The sequence below is a fragment of the Taudactylus pleione genome, unplaced genomic scaffold (genome assembly GCF_031769625.1).
Source record: "Taudactylus pleione unplaced genomic scaffold, aTauple2 ptg000019l, whole genome shotgun sequence".
Taxonomy (NCBI): Eukaryota; Metazoa; Chordata; class Amphibia; order Anura; family Myobatrachidae; genus Taudactylus; species Taudactylus pleione.
This window is the reverse complement of record NW_028284421.1, coordinates 36,680,460-36,702,120: the sequence shown is the minus strand read 5'-3', so window position 1 is coordinate 36,702,120 and position 21,661 is coordinate 36,680,460. Positions and strand designations below refer to the sequence as shown.

Below are 21,661 nucleotides of genomic sequence, written 5' to 3'. Positions count from 1 at the left end.
ATAAGTCCTGTCACCACATGAAATAACATAAAACATACAGAGTTAGTTTATCAAAGTATGATTACACAGTACATATCCTGTTACAATTAACTACAAAACAATATACAGTATTCAATTACACACATAAAAACAATACAATATAATGATTGATACTTATGTTCTTGGAGATCACAGGCAGTGGCGGGCTGGGCCGGGAGGCGGGGTGCCATGTGCCATGTGCCCCCTGGGCCGCAGCATCATGCGGGCTGCGGTGCAGACTGTGTCTCTGTGACACAGACTGCACCGCATGTGTAGCGCTAACTGGACGGAGTTCGTTCAGCGCTACAAGTGACAAACACAGCTGCCGGCTCCTGCAGCTGTGTGTTTGTTGTAAGCAGCAGCCAATGAGAGTCTGTCAGACTCTCATTAGCTGCTGCTGCACCCACTGCAGGAGCCGCTCCATCTTCCGGCTCCCGCAGTGGGCAATGGGAGAGGCGTCATGACATCATATGACGTCTCTCCCATAATGCCCGGGAAGGACAGATGGAGGAGCGGATGGCGGGAGCGGGGATTCAGGTAAGTGTTTTGTTTTTTTTTAACTATGTGTGTCTACTGGGGGGGAGGCTGGCACTACAAGGGGAAGACCACTACTGGGGGCACCACAAGGGGGGAACCACTACTGGAGGCACTGCAAGGGGGGGGACTACTACTAATGGGGGCAATACAAGGGGGGGAACTACTACTACTGGGGGCACTACAAGGGGGGGACTACTGGTGGCACTACAAAGGGGGAACCACTACTGGACTGGGGGCACTACAAGAGGAAGGGACTACTACTGGGGGCACTACAAGAGGGAGACCACTACTGGGGGTTCTACAAGGGGGAGATCACTACTGGGGGCACTCCGGGGGGACCACTACTGGGGATTATAACTGGGGGCAATTCAAGGGGGGGACTACAACTAGGGAGGACGACTACTGGGGCACTACAAGGGGGGGGACTACTATTACAAGGGGGGACTACTACTACTAGGGGCACTACAAGGGAGGGGACAACTACTAGGGGAACTGCATAGGGGGGAGGTGACTACTAGGGGCACTACATAGGGGGGAGGGGACTACCACTGGGGGCATTGCATCGAGGGACCACTGCTGGGGGCTCTATAAAAAGGGCAATACTGGAGGTACTGCATAGAGACTACAACTGGGGCCACTATTTAAGGGGCACTGCATAAGGTTTACCACTATTGGGGGCACTGCATGGGGTGTGGACTGCTACTGGGGCACTATATAAGGAGCACTGCATAGGGGGTACCACTAATGGGGGCACTATATAAGGGGCTTACTACTGGAGGCACTGCACAGGGGGGACCACTACTGGGGGCACTGCATAGGGGGATCACTACTGGGGGCACTACTGGAGGCCTGCATAAGGGGATCCTCTCCTGGGGCACGGGGGCACTGCATATGGGCACCATGACGGGGCTGTTCCTAATCTTTATTTTTACTTTACATTAATCCCATATGGACCCGCCTCCTCCCTGGAACACGCATGTTCTTCGGGCACCCTGGCTACATGCTACCCCTCTGCCAGGGCTGCCTGCATGCATTTGCCCCCCAGGCTAAAAGTTGCCAGCCAGCCCCTGATCACAGGCCTGGCTTAGAAGTTTCTCATTCAGCAGTCTCAACACTGTGTGCTCACAGTCTTTGTTCATTCACTCATAAGAGTCTGGCTGTAACATGATACAGGAAACGGGGGTTTATTCAAAAGCTGATAGTGTGTGAGAACTGGTCTTTACTGGGTTTGCAGTTGCAGAAAAGAGAAAGGAGGGGGTTTGTTTATGCTCATGTTCGCGGATGAGGGAGGGTATCTGCTCTGAACGACATATCGTTGAGTGAGGGCACATTATCCACTGCACAGGATGATGAACGATTATGATGTTGTAATCGTACAGTCGTTCTACACCCGTGTAGTGGATATGCACCTTAACTGATTGGCTGGAGCACCATTTATCATACGTAACAAGTTTTATCACTTGTTGATAATGATAAAACTTGTTGGTCATAGAGGGGTGTGGCTTGGACGCCGAGGAAGAAGGCAGCATGGAGTCAGAGCTCTGCTCATCCTGACTCAGCCACACCAGATCTGCTCTCCTCACTTAACGCCGCTCGACTGTCCTGCCGCTGAAAGTCATCCTAACCCCCCAGAGCGGGTGTTCCCGGTGTTTCGTGAGGTCGAGGTGCCCGGTAACGGACCACGCGGCCTAGCGCCACAGCAGCCGCGGCCTGAGGAATTGGGACTGGATCCCTGTCCCCTCCACCTTACCTGTAACTCCGGCTGGACCTGTAATACCCGCTTGCTGACTACATCCAAGGCACGTGCAGCCTCCGGAACACGTAGGGACACCGCTGGTCGGGTCTCTGCAGCCGCAGACCTCCTGTTTGAAAAGCAAGTATACAGCAGGATCCCCTTGGTGCATGTACCTGCTAGACGCTGGAGCCATTTTGCAGCCACAAGCTGTTAAGGTACTGCACAGTATTACATCAGTCAAGCCATTACAATACAAAAGGAAGGGGACATCACATAAAAAACACAGAAAGCTTGTATATGCTTAACCCATCCATCCTATTGCATATAGCTGAATGTGCTTTTGAAACTCCCCATATATATATATATATATATATATACATATATTCACTTTCTCTCTCTGTCCCTTTTTGAGGAACTGTAACAATATCAGTTTTCACCATCAGATGGTGCTATTACCCATTCCTTCAAGTCTTTTCAAAATTAATTGAAATGTAAAGTTTCCCATACAGTACCTAAGATCACGGCCATTTCTAAGCAACATTTTTCATAATACTAATATATCGTCCTGGTGAAATTCACTAATATAATCTACATGGATAAATTCATGGCTCCTCCGCCTACTCCTAAGACGCCACGAGCCAGGGGTAACAGTAAACGGGCAGACCAGCTCACAGATACGGTGGAAGACGTACATCATATGCATAATCTTGAACCTGCTACTACCCAAAATGCAGCAGGACTGGTACCGGCCCCTCTCTTATATGGAAGTTGTCAGAGCTATTAGAGAAACAGTGGAACCACTGCTACAAAGTCAAGCAGATAAATTCATGGGAGCTCTAGCTGATATCAAAACACAAATGTCCTCCATTTCTTAGCAGGTGCGCGAAAATGAGAATAGGATCGGTGTCAACTTTCGGGAACTCTCAGATTTAAAACAACAAGTCTCTACTATGTCAACTGTTCAGCAACAATTATTGTCCAAAGTCGACGACCTGGAAAATAGATCCAGACGCAACAACCTGCGACTCTTGGGTCTTAAGGAATCAATTAAAGGCATTGATCTTACCAAATTTCTTCAAATTGACCTCCCAGAATTGCTTGGCATCTCGGTGGAGCTAAATAATTTTGAGATAGAGCGAGCCCATAGACTGGGTCCCTTCCGAGACTCTAACAATTCACATCCTAGAGCCTTCATTTTTAGATGTTTAAATTTTTGACACAAAGATCTCATGTGGTCAGCTGCTCGACAGAGGGGCCCCATTCAGTGGGATGGTCAACGCATCCTCTTATTTCAAGACTATTCTGCAGAGGTTGCCAGGGCTCGCAGAAACATGTCTCCTATTTGTTCACAACTCATCAAATCAGGAACTCGTTTCGCTCTACTATTCCCAGCTAGGCTTCGCATTTACTCGCCTCAAGGTCCCAAAGATTTTACAGAAGTTGCTGACGCCCAGGCTTTCCTTAATGAAGAAAATGAGGCTTCTAACTCCTCCTCAATGGACCATAATGATTGATCCTGTGAAGATATCCCATCTCTAACTTGATACATATACCAGGTTTTCTTTACACTCTTAAGATTTTTAGAGTCTTTAATACAGGGTTATAACTCTCTATTTGTGATGTTGCCTCACAGCTATTGTTGTTGTTATCATTTTTCAAAATGGCTATGATCACTGGTTACAGTTTTCTTATTATGTTCTCTTACAATGCACAATTTCATTGTACGAAAATTTGTTTCTATTTCTTTTTATTTTTATGTTTTTATGAACCACAAATGTCTTAACTTATGTCACCTGTTTACCATTCATACTGACTTAACTATCTCTGTTGTTATGACCATATCTAACATTGGCTGGTACTATAGGGAGATTATTTCTATTCTTGCTATAAATTTTCATCACTTACATTATCTAATTTCCACAACATGTGATGCCTTCCTTCCTTAGATTTTGTACTTGGAACGTTAGGGGGATACATACACCAATGAAGAGGAGACGCATATTGACATACCTTAATAAAATTAAGTCCGATGTCACCTACTTCCAGGAGACACACTTGACTCCCACTGAACATACCAAATTAAATACATTACATCATCAGGAGCTAGCATCTTCATCATTTAACTCTAAATCACGGGGTGTGGCAATTTTACTATGTAAGGGTATCCAATATGACATACATTCCACTGATGCGGATCAAAATGGCTGATATATTCTCATGGATGTCACCTTGGACGGCACTAGATACTGTTTATGTAATGTTTATGGCCCCAATATATACGATAAATCTTTTCTCTTAGGATTAATAAATAAATTATACTCCTTTTCAGATTCTAAGATTATATTAGGGAGCGATTTTAATCTGGTAGCTTCCTCGGTTTTAGACAGGAAGTTTTCATCCCGTACCCCTCCCAAACAACCAAAAATAGGCTTAAATTATATGGCCACAGAACTAAATCTATTAGACATGTGGAGAACAAGACATCCCACTGATTTGGAGTACACATATTATTCAGCCACTCACAATGTTTTTTCTAGACTTGACTACTTCTATTTATCTAATTCATTGTCTCCAATGGTTGTTGACACATCTATTGAACCCATAGCCATCTCAGATCATGCCCTTGTTTGGATTGATGTTCAGGGGAAGTTTCTTTTAGGATCCCACACCCAGTGGCGGTTCCCAGCGAAATTATCTTCTTCACTTAAATTTAAATCAATGCTGGAATCAGCTTGGGCCACGTATGAGATGAATAACCAAGCACATAAAGACAATCCAGGTTTATATTGGCAAACTGCTAAGGTGGTAATAAGGGGAGAAATTATCTCCTTCATGAAAAAATATAAAGCTGAACAGGATGCCACATATAGATCCGCACAAACATCTTTAACGTCCGCTTTCTAAGTGCTAAAGTCTTTGCCCTCACCATTAACTAGAGCTACTTATAATGAGTGCAAATTGCACTTTGACCAAACCCTCACCCAAATGGATGACATATTTACTCGGGTAAGCTTCACTTTTTCCGGCATGGCAATAAACCTAGCCGACTTCTTTCAAATATGCTAAGGGGAAATAAATCACATAACAATATTGCAGCACTTAAAGACGAACATTTCAGCACACACTTCAAAGGAGAAGATATAGCAAACACTTTCTTTCGTTACTATCGAAATCTCTACTCCCAAGACCGGATAGATTTTACGCAGAGGAATGCCTTTTGGGAGTCACATGCTCTGCCGCAGGTTTCCTCCTCACAGGCTGAGAGACTGGTTGGCAAAATTTCTCATGAAGAAGTTGACCAAGCTATTAGATCTCTCAAATCTTTCAAAGCTCCTGGCCCGGATGGTCTTAGCGGAGAATTCTTCAAACTGTTATACCCCCAAATCATAGAAACTTTAACCAATTTATTCAATTCCATAATGGACAACAGATTGATCCCTCAATATTTTAATTTGGCCACTGTGAAAGTCCTATTAAAGCCAGGTAGAGATCCTCTTCTTCCCTCCTCCTACAGACCCATTTCTTTACTTAATGTAGACTATAAATTATTGACAAAAATTTTAGCAGAGCGACTCAAATTGATCCTCCCATCCATCATACACCATAATCAAACTGGGTTTATATGGGGCAGAAGCTCAGTTACAAACATCAGAAAAGTTATCTCGATTTTGCAGTCCTTGCGGGATGATGGGGCGGGTGATCCCAGGTTTCTATTGTCTTTGGATGCAGAAAAAGCGTTTAATCTGGTGACCTGGGATCACCTGTTCGAATTTTTTACTGAAACTATAATCTCCTTATATTTCTCACCCCTTACCCAGATCCTCACTAACAGATATTTATCACCTCCTTTTTATATACAGAGAGGGACAAGACAGGGCTGCTCACTCTCTCTCCTGTTTCCAATTGCGCTTGAGCCGCTAGCGACAGCAATAAGACAAAAAATGGAGATAAAGGGCATTCGTATCAGAGACCGAGAATGTAAACTGTCTTTATTTGCAGACGATATGATGCTCTTCTTATCTGACCCTCTATGCTCAATTCCCGCTGTTTTAGACATAATTGACAAGTTTGGTTCTTTCGCTGGTTACCGTATCAACGTGAACAAATCTGAACTGCTTCCCATTAGTGCACCTACATTTCTAACCTCATATCCTTATATAGCCTCTCTTTTTACAGTTGCTACACGCTATCTTAAATACCTAGGTATATTCATACCGGCACAACTAGCTTCTCTCTATACTGTCAATTTTGCACCGTTGCTAGATAAATTAAATACCCAACTCCTAAATTGTAAAGACCTTAAACTTTCTCTTCTCGGATGGGTGACAGTGGTGAAGAGTGTGGAATTCCCAAAACTAGCATACCTTTTACAAACTTTACCCATTACATTAACAAAAACCGATATATTGAAGTATACACAATTTTCTTTAGATTTATATGGAAATACCAGAAGCCTAGGATGCCCCGATCTCGAGCCTATTTACCAATACACAAAGGGGGTTTGGGTGTTCCAAACATCTCTGCCTTTTACCCCTATGCCCCAGCAGCTTTGCTACATTCCCCGAAAACAAACATTCCTATATCATTTCATTCTAATATTCTGTTTTGGGACACTTATGTTGCATGGCTGAAAGTCAACATACATTTAAAGAAAAATCCTTCTTCATCCCCATTTATCCCCTTATGGGGCGACCCATGCTTCATTCCCTCTATTGACAATCCCCTTTTTAAATCATGGAGTCAAAAAGGCATCATGTCCATTAGGGACGTATTCGACCCAGGTGGCCTTGTACTCTCTTTTTCACAATTACAAGATAAATTTGGTATCCCACGCTCACAATTTTTTATGTTTTTACAAATGCGCCATTTTGTACAATCACTAGATAATCCCCTGTGGGTCTCAGATAACGCAGATATCATGTCCCGTATTTTATCTATGTGTCGCTCAACCAAATTCAGAATAGCTCACCTTTATAAATATCTGATAGAAGTATCTACACATGCTTGATCAACAATTGCTGAAGCATGGCATACAGAAATCCCCGAAATATGTAACCTTGAGACAATTATCGTGAATTTGGAATATGTCTTACCCTGTCTCAAATCGGCATGATTGGAAGAAATCCATTTAAGAATTTTAAATCGCACATACATATCCCCTGCTCAGAGGAAACATTTTGTACCATCGGAGGAAGGAAACTGCATAAAATGTAATTGTTCTAATGCCTCTCTTTCACATAACCTCTGGTACTGCGGAAAAATCCATAGATTTTGGAATAAAATTTTATATTATTTAAATTTCACACTACATCTTAAATTATCTAAAGATGTGGCAGCTTTCATCTTCGCGGCTTTCTCAATATGGGAAGCAGAGTCCTCTTTTGATGTAGATCTATGGAAACCTTCCATGAGGGTCATGGTTACAGTGGCCAAACAACTCATTCTTAAATATTGGATTCTAAAGTCAGCGCCCACTTTAAATGAATGGAGGACTGCGATGCTGGAGGTTATTTATGGTGAGAGACGTATGGCTATCCTTAACATCGAAAAAGGTGTACAAATTTTCTCCAAAAAATGGGAAACTTATATACTTTGTTTACCAATCCAAACCTAGAACAATATATGGAAAGTTTTTGAACATACGGAATGGTTTATGCTAAGACACATTAACTAAAATAGTCTCTGTCGCCATTATGCAAGTGCTTCTCCTCATGAAATACCTTCTCCCCCCTGATTTCGCTTCTCTTTATCTTTGATTTCACTCTCTCCACTTTACATATTTACATAGCAACACGAATTATATTGATATATTGATGATAATATATTATACCAGTCATTGTTTCTACGAATTATATAGGCTGTATAGCCTAATTGATTTTGCTTATATATTATATTATACTTTTTATTTTTCCCCTTTCTCTTTCTTTTCTTCTCTTTTTATGATGTATGATACTAATTTTGCTGCAGTATATGCTAATTTTGTCTATTTTACATGTTAAATTTAAATCGGGTACTCCTTTGAAATGATTTCTATTCAACTTATACTTGTTCTAAATTCAAAAAATTTGAACATTAATAACAGTAATTTTGTATATTGTGTGTTTTAAAGAAACAGACCAGTTGTACACTTGATAACTTTATTATACTCAGTTTTCGCATTGTACAATGTATAACTGCCTTTGCTGTTTAATAAAAAGATAAAGAAAAAAAAAAACTTGTTGGTCATAGTATTTCAGAACATTCGAAAACTATTTGCTGTTAACAGTAAGACTATTCTTTCAAGTTGTTTCTCCTGGGACTCCGCTATCGCAACTGCGGGAGAATTTGACACTGCGCACAGGGTTGGACTGGCTCACAGGGGTACAGGGGAAATCCCTGGTGGGCCCCAATGCCTGTGGGCCCACCCCCCTCCTCTAGGTGTCAGGTTCCAGACCTCAAATTATAGATTGTTACTCATTAGTGGCCAGTTACCAGGAACATGGGGGCTTGGTACCCTTCTATAGAAAGTACACCAAGATTTGCCCATTGGTTAGCCAAGCATCTATGGTGGCTCACCACACCCCCTCTGGTGGATCACCACAACCTTTAAGCATAGGCCCCTACCACTGCATTCCCCAGTGGGCCCTTCATGTCTCAGTCCACCACTGACTGCGCAGATGGGGTATGAGTGAGAGGACCAATCTACTGTTAAGATTGGTCCCATTGCTCACATATCCCCTTCACGGTCATTTTGAACAGTCAAATGGAATTGAAGTGCCAGTTGTGCATTCCCATCTTTCCCTGGACTCTGACTAGGACAGTAATGTAGCTAGTATAATTTGCATTGATTTTCAGTTTTATTGATTTTTTTGTTTTGGCTGATAAAAAAACAATGATACAACAAAATGTCATTGGTTTGTCAAACAAAAACAAAGATACATTGGCAGTAATCAACAGATAAATGCTATAATTGCAGTGCAGTTGGTATATCATTACTAATGTGCAGAGCCCACTGTTTGTTCTCTGAAATGTAAGATTGATAAATACAATAGCATCATTATTTATACAGTAAGGGGCAAATTTACTAAGATGGGAGTTCTATTAGAAGTGATGTTGCCCATAGCAACCAACCAGATTCCAGGTATTATCTAGAAGGTACACTAACAGTTTTAGTGATATCCATGGTTGAGCACAGGTGGTTAAATCAAAATAACTGAGGTACTAATTAATTCACCTGTGCTCAAGTATGGTTATCCTTAAAACCTGGACTGTTAGTGTGCCTTGAGGACCGTGGTTGGGAACCCCTGCTCTATACGGTGCAATACTAGCCCCGATCCATCCAAACTCAGAAGAGTCAGGTCTCTCTTTTCTATTGACCAGTGAACTAATTTATGCATATTTAAATGGACACACAAATGGTGCTCTAATCAGGCACCCCCCTGGGAGACTTAAGTTTAGGCTGCGGGGACGGGGGAGTTAGGTTTAGGCTCTTAGGGGGGGTTAGGGTTAGGCACCCCTAAGGGAGGGTTAGGGGGGGACAGGGTTAGATTTACTTACCTAAATCCCCTGTCGGGATCCTCACTGCTGCCGGTCTTCCGGCATCGGGATTTGAACCATGCGGCCGGCGGTCGTACATACTGATTCCCTCTAAATTGCATTCATTGTAATACATTGTGATTTTTTATTACAACTTTTCTTAATAGAATAAAACTTTATTTAATTTTATACTTAGCACGCTACTCTATGTAAGTATATGTGACGTAATACACCTTTTCCATTAGCACTGTATTTTTTTCTCCATTTCCTAAACATGAATATAGATCCCCATCCCCTTGAGATCTGTAGGAGGTGTTGATATACCTCCTCACAGATGCTGGCTGACAATGTATCAGTGTTTTTTCATTTTGCTTCTTAGAGTTTAAATAGGTATGTTACCAATAACTTTCACTTAGAAGGGTCTCAGATTATAAATATTAAAGTAATAACAATGGACTCAGTAAAAGATAGAAAGTAAATTAAGAATGAAATGGAAAACAGTTTATTCTCTGCAGTTGTTGTATAATTTTTGTAGAGGTTCCCAAGAACACTGAAATGACCAGAGATGTTTTAGAATAAAACAACATGCTTTATTATAATAACGAGCAACCTCCTGTCAATATTAGCTCTCCCTACTAGGATGCAGAGTCTAAGCGAGTATTCGCCAGACCAGAGCCCACTGTGAGGCAATTTGGACTTTGCAGCTTTACTCACCAGGTTGTGGCTCCTATAGTAGGTTATTGGTGAGTACTAACATAAGCAATGCAAGATGTAAAATGCAATACAATGACAAAAATGAGACACAAAAGCAGATACTAACAAACAAACCTCCTAACTAAATTACCTAACAGAAGCTAATCTAATCTAAGACTTATCTACCTGATCTAAATACCTAACCAAAGCTAAACTGATCTAAGACTTATATAATTGATCTAAACTGCCTAACGAAAGCTAAACTGATCTAAGTAAATGACAGAACCATGACGAGGTGTGAGGCACTGGAGAGTAATAGCAAAGGATAACTTAAACAACAACCCTGATTAAAGTGTTAAATCACTGGATGCCTCTGCAATAGCCTGGGGTGGGAGGAGGTGAGGGAGAGGGCACTAATTACTCAGGTCCACACTTGGAGTGTTCTGGGACTGACTCTGCCCCCCCTCCCTCTTACCTTTCAGAAGACAAGCACACTCTGCTGTGTGCTGGGCTGCAGTGGGAGACTGCTCACTTCTGCAGCTCAGCAGCAGCAGATGCAGTCTCCTCTGCCTGGGGGGGTGGGGGGTGATCACACTGATCGCCCCCCCCACCTTGATTTGCGTTGGGCTGAGGGGCTCACAGCGCCCCCTCCCCAGCGCACAAATGGGGGTGTTTTCTTAGAGGGCGTGGCCATGCCTCCCGATATTAGGTCAGGCCTTCTCGATAGGAATGGGGCCCGGGCCAGCTTTCTACGGCCCTAGCAATAGCGAAGTAACACAATATAAACAAGCAGTGGCTGACCTTGTGAGTGATGGACCCAAGTGCAAAAATATGCTTTGGGACCAGTATACAATTGGAATGTGGGAGAAAACTGGAACGAGTCTGGTGCATTATGATGCATGCTGGAGAGATGGCTGGGGGTGTCAGAGAATGGGATGCTGAGAAATGGTTGGGGTGTCAGAGAATGGGGTGCTGAGAAATGGTTGGGGCAGTCAGAGAATGGGGTGCTGAGAAATGGTTGGGGCAGTCAGAGAATGGGGTGCTGAGAAATGGTTGGGTCTGTCAGAGAATGGGGTGCTGAGAAATGGTTGGGGCAGTCAGAGAATGGGGTGCTGAAAGATAGTCTTCTGTTCATCAAGATTAAGGGGCCTATGTAATAATAATAAGCGTGGAACTGCTGTGGCTTATTGTGGCGGATGTTTTAATTTATAATGAAAATATCCCCGCTATATACAAAGGGGAACTAGCAGGGACAGTGGATGTGGTAGCCACTGTTCCTGTGAGTTATATCCCCGGCATATTGTAGAAATCTTTTCACGTTTGGAAGCTGACACTGCGCATACACACAACTTCCATCGTAGACCAGTGGCTGCGGGAGAGAGAGAGCAAAAGATCTCTCTCCTGCCCGTAAGCCTCCATAGGCTTTAAGCAGTTTTGGTGCATGAGGAGGGGAGAGTTTTGCTCACTCTGCATGATGATAGATTGATCTTGTTACCATGCATGCTCCCTCCAGCAGGTGCCCGTGCAATGAAACCCAGAGGAGGCAAATATAGAGGAATGAGTGGAAATGCGCTATTTTTTTCTCCATATGTGCCTTAGTGCATAGATCCCAAAATCCCTGTGACTCTTTTCATAACTACTTACTGTCTGTTTCCTAAATTAAACCAAAACCAAAGACAGAACCTAGATACCGATAATATGGGGCACTTTGTTTTTGTGGAGATAAGAAATACAATGAGACACCAACACATGCACATCAATGACTCTGACATGAAAGCCATAATCTCTAAAGTCTTAGATTAACCTGCCATGAATATGTTCCTTCTTTAGATGGCATTACATTAGATTAAACACCCTGTGACTGCCAGAAGATGTAGGGGTCAGTTTAAAAGCAACAATGCAATGCAACAGAATCTCTGTAGTAAGGGGAACTGTGCTGATGGGACTGCCAACAACGGAGAGACCACAGAATACAGAACACCCTGCATTTTTATCTAACCTACTGAATCAAGGCCTGGTTATAATAAGCAGAACTTAATATAGGACCAACAACTCAAAGGATATATGGATTTACAATATAAGAGTGAACCTGCTAAAGTTATCGAGGGATGAATATACTGATAGACACTGTTTAAAAAGTTGTGTGTAGATACATACTGTATCAGTCTTCCCCTGCAGGCCTGGAGAAGACCACTCAATAATTCTAAAAACTTTCAAGCCTTAGAAAATACTAATTTACTTTTGGGAGAAGATTTAAACAGGACCAGTGATGGGCAATACTAGCAGCTCTACAGTGGACGACCTACAGGCAGTGGAGATCCACCACTGGTACAAGAAGTTCATGACTGAGTGTCCATCAGGCCAGCTCACCCTTCATGAATTTAAACAATTCTTTGGTTTGCGAGGACTAAGCGGAGAAGCCAATAGCTACATAGAGCAAATGTTCCGTACCTTTGATATGAACAAGGTGAGATATTTTTCTGTACATACATACTCTGAAATGTATTCTTAGAGAACAGTTATTACAGCATGTTAGGTAGGGCTCACTAAATAATATACCATAAATGCATTGTATCTAATAGTAACCATTGATTTCTATGCTATCATTAGTCTAACATGCACTACACTGATTAAAGCTAACATCTGGCATCACAGCAACTAACTCATGTGCCTGTCATGTACATTTATGACAGCAGTTTGGGGGGCAAAGAAAGGTTTTTATTCTCTGTTGTGAAATCATGAGCCTCTGCACCAGACTCTGCAAGCCAAGCTTTTATGTAGAGCACAAGACTGATCCGGATGAGATGAAGCGAGGATCAGGATGACTGATATAGATGCAATTGTGACCCAGGCGTGGTATAAATAAAAGATTTTTGCTGTGTGAACTGCAGGGGGTGGAAATTAGCAAATTTGAAGGTGTTTTCTAATTTGCTGAATTGCACACACACTTTATAGTTGGAAAGGCCTTTTTTTTATATATAATGCTGCGCACACACTGGCAGATCAGATTGGCCGATCAGTCATCAGTCGGGTAGGATCTATCCTATTGATTTTTACATTTTATTTATGGAAAGTCTTATTTCAAGAGAGCCATCTCTTGTATCTAAAAGTTATATATTTATATATCCGCAGAAAGTCCTATTTACGAGTGCTATCTCTTTATATCTGCTGTTATTACCAAGAGTGCTACCCCTTATTCTGCTGTTTTACTTACCTTGTACTTGATTATATCTATATCTGGATTCACAGTCTTACATCCAGATTTTAACATTATATTTCTTAATTCATTTTATGTATTACTGTACTATGCTAGGATTTATGTATTGTCTGTCTCCTTGTTCTAATATCATTCACCATTTTATCCAGCATTTTGATTTTATCTTTGCACCATTATTAAAAAGTATATGTTACTTACATTACATTAGTGGTTATATTTGTTCCTGTGATCGCACAAATGGTTCAGACTGAGTAAGCGACCATACTTTGACATCCACTTCACTGTTTCAATATCTTGTGTGTGTCGGCCAGTGTGTACCAGCGATATGTCTGTGAACGGCGTTGTTCACAGAGGTATTGCGTCGGCTGTGCATCACAGCCGATGCCCAATATATCTGGCAATTTATCTGTACATCGTGCTGTGTGTATGGGCGGTAGGACAAACACCCGTACACTTGCAACAGAGTCTGCGGGTAGGGGGTGCAACACGCCCCCCAGCCAGCGGGACCAGCGGCCAGAAGACAAATGATGGTTGTTCAGTGTGTATGAACAACCATAATCTGCAGATATATCTGCTAGGTGTGTACCCAACATAACACAAGTGCTAATAATCTCAGAATATTCATATTTGCACCTTTTAAATACTGTATAAAGAAATTCCACAAATATTTATGAATATTTATATTATGGATGCAGCCCCCGTGCCTATTTAGTTTTCCAAATGAGATCATTTAATGAGGCTCATACAAGACAAGTACAGTAGTTCATATTATGAAATCAGGAAAAGTGAAACTTAATAAGGTATAAAACAGTAGGCAATGTTTTGCACCTTGAGGCACTTGCTATTATTTCACCAATCTAGCAGTTTTATGTCCTTTGGAGGAATAAGCCTATGTGTGTACAGGTGCAATGTCGCACCACTATATTACCAAATGACCACACCTATAAATTATTCTGTCACTTTTGCAAATACTCCATGATTTTTTCCCTTTGCTATACTGTAAAAATCTAGTATAAGGTTAAGTTTGACAAGTTACAATAAAACCTTTAGCTTTACAGACCAGTGCGGTGCTGTTCTATGGATACCCCAAGGTCACAGAACTGACTGTACACTCTATGGATACCCCAAGGTCACAGCACTGACTGTACACTCTATGGATACCCCAAGGTCACAGCACTGACTGTACACTCTATGGATACCCCAAGGTCACAGCACTGACTGTACACTCTATGGATACCCCAAGGTCACAGCACTGACTGTAAACTCTATGGATACCCCAAGGTCACAGCACTGACTGTACACTAATACCACGTGTCTGTTTCAAACATTGATCTCTATGTTGATGACCTTTGGTATTGCATCAGTATTTTTGATGCCCCAGCCCTGTGTTCTTCCCCATTTCCAAGAAAACTAATGCTAAGCAGATCTAAGTAAGTCGGGAAGATCATTACAAGAGAACCTCAGGACACAACAATTAATCCCTAATAAATATTAAAGGGATAGTCCAAATTTGTAGATCTTTTAAACAGTTAAGTGGAATCAAATGTTTTGTAACTAAAACACCCTACTTAGCTAAAACTATTAGGTAGATACACTTTTAGCACAACATATGTAACAGCTACCTCATCCAGAAATGAGATGGTCCTCCTTGATGTAAAGACACGTCTGCCTGATATGAGTTTCTTAGGCACCACGCTCTCAGGTTTGAACTATGACAATGTTAATGATGAGCTGCACAGATTAAGATACATGTTGGATAATTAGTAGCATCTACTGGAATGTCTATTTAATAAATGGTTTTAGCTGGATATTCTCTACGCAAAATATAACCTTTGTGCCTCATATAGGGGCATATATATTAATAATAATAATAATAAAATAATTTTAGCGCTGCAATTCGCAGCAATAAGGAATCCTTACTCACCAAAATGTATTATCATTGAGCTGCCGGGACAGGGGGCCTGCCCCTGTGATCAGTACAAGTAAAGTGATTTACTTTCTATTTCGGCCAGCTGCGCATGCATCCTACAGATGCCTCTCCCCCCAAAAAGTCTGTGGTGTGTAGCTCATAGGCATAGCTGCTGGGGCCAAGCTCTGCTCTGCAATGCTTTGCATTCCGGTGCGTGGTAAATCTGACAGCTTCGCAGACCCTATACAAACCTATGGCGGCTGCACTGCTGTCGGAAATGGAGGGACCTTGGCAGATGTGGAGATATCTGCTGTGGTCTCTCCATGGTAAATTGTTGTGATACTTAATATTTGCAGGTATATACAACAAATATTATTTGATAAATAGGCCTCTTAAGGGGCACATCCACTAGGCGACTAGGGAAAAACAGTACTATTACAACATCATTTTCGTACTGTCGTTCTCCATCCCCTGCAGTGCCTAGACTGAACGATCAGTCGCTCAGTGCAGTCACCCTCCATCATCCCCGAACATGGCCAATCTGTCATTATCGGCAGATTGACCAGCATGTTCAGGCGATGATTGATGTCGGAAACGACCAGTGGGAGCGCGCATCGCTGGTCATTTCCAATATTTTAGTGCACGATTCATGGATGATTAATGAGCAATTGAACGTTAACGATATTGTTATCATTCAATCGCTCATTAACATCTCCTAGTGGATGTGCGCCTCTAGAGGTAGACACAAAGCAAAAAATATATATATATTCTCCTGAACAAACCATGTTGCAATGCAAGGGGTATATAATATAAGGTTGTGTACACAGAAGCTTGACTGCTCACATAGGAGACCATACTCGGGCGGAGAAACTGCCCATACTGTAGAGCTGCGACTAATGGCGTTTAAAGATGCACCAATTGGTTTTACAGAGTGTATAGGTGCTGAATGTGGGCATCTCAGTCCTAGCACATTCAGACCCACGAATGTACACAAGGGAAGTACTTTGTATTGGCATTTCCATAAAGTCACAGATGGGCTCCGGCATCCACCTTTGAATCAGGCCCACTGTCTGCTTTTGCATGTGGTCCACAAATACTTTACAACTTTTATAGTTTTATACTATAGTTTAGAGTTGTGCTATAAACCACCCAGGGCGGGATGTACGATGTATCACATATACTGGGTCTGATTGAGGGGTGGGCGCTAATGCAGGGACTGCATCTTTTTCAGAAGTGTGACTGTGTTTTTATGTTTACGCCACAGCCAATTGGATTCATACAGAGACTTCCACCAGCCGCGGCACTAATCCACTGCTGTGCGTACAAAGCCGCACCATTGGTCGCATATCGTTCGTACCATCCGACGTTGCACCAGCCCTATGGAGACCACCAAAATCAGTGCAATGCCCACTGAAATTGCCACTCTCTGCATCCAAATCCATACCGCATGCACCGGTGGTAACCATCAGGGCTTATGTGCAGTGTAACTTGGATGCAACACTGAAAACAGCGGCTGCTTGCTTCCAACGTCACTGCTGCATCCAGCTCTGAAATAGGCCCATTATGCTTAATATGGAGAAACCTACCTCTTGGGCAAGCTCTTCCTCTTCCCATAAGTTCTGTCCCTTGCAAACAGAGGACTTCTGGGTTTATGACTCAGGAGTCCTATTGTGCATGCACGGCCATCACCCTCCGCATGCACAATCATCAGGGGATGGAGAAGGATCATTCGGATCCCTGTATGGGGCTTCTTGCAAAAAGATGCCCATAGGCATCTATATACAACACCATCTATAGATGATGTTGCTTATCGAGCAGAAGCTCCAGAAAGTTTTGCTTTGCAGAGCTTACTGCATACGGGCACATCGCAGCCCTATAGAATTCTATGGGGACTGCTGTGCCATGGGTCCACAGTGGATATCTCTAATATACTGTACAATGTGGACCCTTTTTAATACATATGTGGATCAATATGTGTTGTAATTAACTGCAGTTTTACTAAATAATTAGCTTTGCTACATCCTGCCCCCACCATGAAATGATAAATCTGTTCACACATTTTAAATTTGTCCCAATGCAACATGATAATTTGCTCCTTATTTACCATGCTTGTAACTTTTAAAAAGAAGCAAAATATAAAACTATAACAGTGAATCCCTACAAATGAGTGTACATTTAAAAAAGCAAAGATCAAAACCAATAATTTATCCTCTCAATTCTATGTATCTAGGTGACAATTTACATATATTCACAATATGTAATGAGTTTGCGTATATAAGGATAGCGTTGCTTATTATGGCACCAGCTAATACACATTCACCTTGGTCTGGAAGACCCCACAGATTTTCACCCCAGGGGCTCCCATAGTCCTTAATCTTGCCTTGCTTCAAACTCATACTTAGTTTAAATAATAAGAATAGATAATGAGGATAGCATATTAAAAGGATCATTAGAATTGCACTTTGCAGTTTGTTAATTATTGTATATAATGACATTTGCAAAATAAAACCATTCCAGGGACATACTTTTAAATTATGGCAGCTATGTACATTTTTATTTTGCCTTAAGTTACACAGTCAATAACTAAGAAATGCTTATATGAGTATGTCACTGGCTGGCTAGTCCTTGATTCACACTGTAAGATATCCTGGCGACCTGCTGTTCTATGATGTCAATGTTACTATTACACATAGTTGCTGGTGTTGTGGGGCTCCCCTCTTGGAGTTTCTGCAGCTGGAGCTCTGAGGGACAACTAAGGATGGCCATTGGTGGGGTGTCCATCGATGGTTACCGTCGATGGGCCCATCGGTGATTACCATCGATGGCACAAAAGCCATCTATGTTGAACCATCAATGGTTTGCACCTCCTCGATGGTCACCTCTGCTGCGGGTGTGATGGGCCACGGGCCAATCACAAATAGGAGCGGGGCTTAGCGCCCACCAGGGGACAGGGCTAAGCTCTGTCCTGCAATGAAAAAAAAACCATTGGCTCCACTCATCCATTTATGGTGGAGAACCATTGGTTCTCTTCCATCGATGCCAAAACTAGTTAACATCGGCCAACAACCATCAATGTTTTGAAAACACTGATGTTCGATGGTCATCCCTAGAGGCAACTATGAGGAGCGTGACTCAATTAATTGCGTGATCACAGTCCTGCTCCTGATGTAAAATGTTGGGTTTTGCAGCATTTTGCAGTAGGAAGTGAGGGCCTGATTCAGAGCCGGACGCTATTTGCGGATGGTCGTTCCAAAAAAGGGGCCGGCTATTTAAATTGAGCGCTCGCTCTTTGCGGTTTGTTGATGCCTCTATGTCTGAGCGAGCGAACGAAAAATGCGCTTGCTATTTTGTAAAGATGCCCCTTTGCCGTTCGCAACACACATTATCTCCGGTATTTATTAGATTAATCGGGTACATCGAAAGGCATCTGAACTGCTCGCAGTGCTTGTGGTAGGTTTTTCTTACCGCTATCACTGCGAGCAGTTCAGGCTAAAAGACAACCAAGTGACGTGGTCGATGACGCTCCTTTACTAATTATGCACTCCCACTAAACGCCCTTTTGACTGTTAGGCATGCCTGCGTTCGGATCTCCACTCCCCCGTTTTCAAGCACCTTCCCGTTACCACCCACAAACGGTACATTCTGTCAATCAAATTAGCAGCCCCTCGCTGTTTTGCGAGCGCACAATTTCCGACCGCAATGACTGGTTTGCGCATGCGCATTACGACCCATACGCATGCGCAGTTGTGCAAACATCGCTCAGAGCGAACGAGCGGCTGCTTATGAGCGGCTCTGAATCAGGCCCTGAGTCCACAATGATGCTATTCGTCAAAGCACCAATTAGCCAACTTTGCTGCAGAAATGAACAGGATGTGGTAAGGCTGTCTATCCGGGAGAGCTCCTTGATATTCCTGAGTCCTCCAGATTTTCTAGCAAGTTTGTTATTATATGTTAATATGTTTGTGTATCAAGTTATACTGATTACATGGAGGCTATGTTTGGGTAGCTAAGACAACATTGTAAATAATGCACTAAATGTTTGATCTGAAGAGATCAGTAGTTAAAATAAAAGTGCTGCATCCCTGTGTCTCATTCTGTTGTCATAGATAACAATCCATCCAATTATTATTTTATTTATATTTATTTCTATGATGCCAGCCTAATCCACAGTGCTTTACAAAGATGTCAGCCAAAGTAAGAAACTGAAAATTGGAGAGACCATGAGCACTTTTGTTACTTTTTAAATCTCAAATAAGTTGTACAGTATGCACACATGGTAGCAGACACAAAGTAACACCAAGCATATACTATACTGGACAAAGCAACACACTACAACAAAATGATATATATGACATATAATGATGCCCATATCTAGCACCAGGAAATGCAGTAATACTGATTGGCGCCACCCATCAGTTGCACCATTGAAACTTGCACCAGCCCTCATGCAGGTACAATTTCTCTTCCTGTGTCTGCGGCTGTGCGTTTGTGTACGCAGCCGCTGTTACTGACATTATTATTATTACCAGTTATTTATATAGCGCACACATATTCCGCAGCGCTTTACAGAGAATATTTGGCCATTCACATCAGTCCCTGCCCCAGTGGACCTTACAATCTATATTCCCTATCACATGCGCACACATATACACACTAGGGTTAGTTTGTGTTGGGAACAAATTAACCTACCAGTATATTTTTGGAGTGTGGGAGGAAACCGTAGTACCCGGAGGAAACCCACGCAAGCACAGGGAGAATATACAAACTCCACACAGTTATGGCCGTGGTGGGTATCGAACCCATGACCTCAGTGCTGTGAGGCAGTAATGCTAACCAATACATCACCTGTGCTGCACTATGCCTGTGACACTCCCATAACACACCCATTAACGGACTATGGGCCTGATTCAGACCCACTTGCAAGCGCTATGCGCTCGCAAGCGGGTCGATGGCCGGGCAGTGCACACATACGCGAGCCCCGGAGCAAGCGAGAAATCACTCGCTCCGGGGCTCGCATCCAAAAGGGGTGGCTGTCGATGTTTATCGACAGCTCGCCCCGTTTGGTAGGCAGGTCGGGGGGGGGGGGGGTGGCTGGCCAAACTGAGGTGTTCCCGAAGGAACGCTTGCCGTTTGAGGGTGGCCCCACTGACATCACGAGTGATCCCCAGGGATCTCCACAACATTTCTGATACTGTGCACCTCGCCTACAACAGTGCCTTTGTACATACACTCTGTGTAATGAATCACACATTACAGTTGACTAGCGGTTAGGGGTAATGCTTTGGCCGGGCGACCCGCTGATAGGGTTTCCCTGGCTGTGGCATTACCCCCCGCTAGAAATAGCCAGGTGCTGGTTATGGAAATTACAGGGGAACCCTACAAATTTTTTCCCCTGTATTTCCAGAGCTCAGACGCACCATTGATCGGACATCAACTGCACCATCGGTCATTAGAACAACGCTATAGTAGCTCAAAGTGTCCAGCAGTACATGGCTACTGTAACTGCCTCTTTCAACACAGTCCCTGACACCTACATGCCCCCGACATGGCTGCCGTTGATAGCCACCCCCCTCAGCGACAGCAGCCGCCATGGATCCTGCTGTGTACTGTTCAGGGGAGGATCTCTCCCTGCCTGATGTATACAATGACCAGTGGTAGTGGGCAGGTTAGAAGTAACATGAGGGGATTGCCATGATCACCCCCCTCCCAGATCCACCCCTGGTTCACTATTACTTGTGATAGTCATCATCAGCATTTATTTGTCACCCGCACATAAAACAGCACATATGTGTTCTAGACTGCCTATGTGCAAGTCCGCAAACACATTTACTCAGCCTCCAGCCTTATACCCCCTTCAGCCAGGTACAACTCCAGTATGCCAATTCCTCCCAGGCAATCACAATTATTGTGACGCAGCTGGGAGGATAGGGAGGAGAGTTCATCCTTCTAAACTTTGCTGCAGAGAAATTGATAGTGTAGTGTACCCATTTATTTCTTAGATAAGTTATGAGAATAAGGGGACATCAGTGTTGTCTTT

General features: G+C 42.9%; 1 protein-coding gene across 1 annotated transcript in view; it reads left to right on the top strand.

Annotated features, from left to right (window-relative positions):
- The first annotated feature begins 12,551 nt into the window (after nt 1-12,551).
- Nucleotides 12,552-21,661, top strand: part of LOC148540548 (guanylyl cyclase-activating protein 1-like) — a 45,388-nt gene continuing 36,278 nt past the window's right edge. Inside the window, exon 1 of the mRNA XM_088444304.1 lies at nt 12,552-12,965. Coding sequence (XP_088300430.1) covers nt 12,768-12,965 — 198 coding nt within the window. The 5' untranslated portion in view covers nt 12,552-12,767. The remainder of the gene's footprint in view (nt 12,966-21,661) is intronic.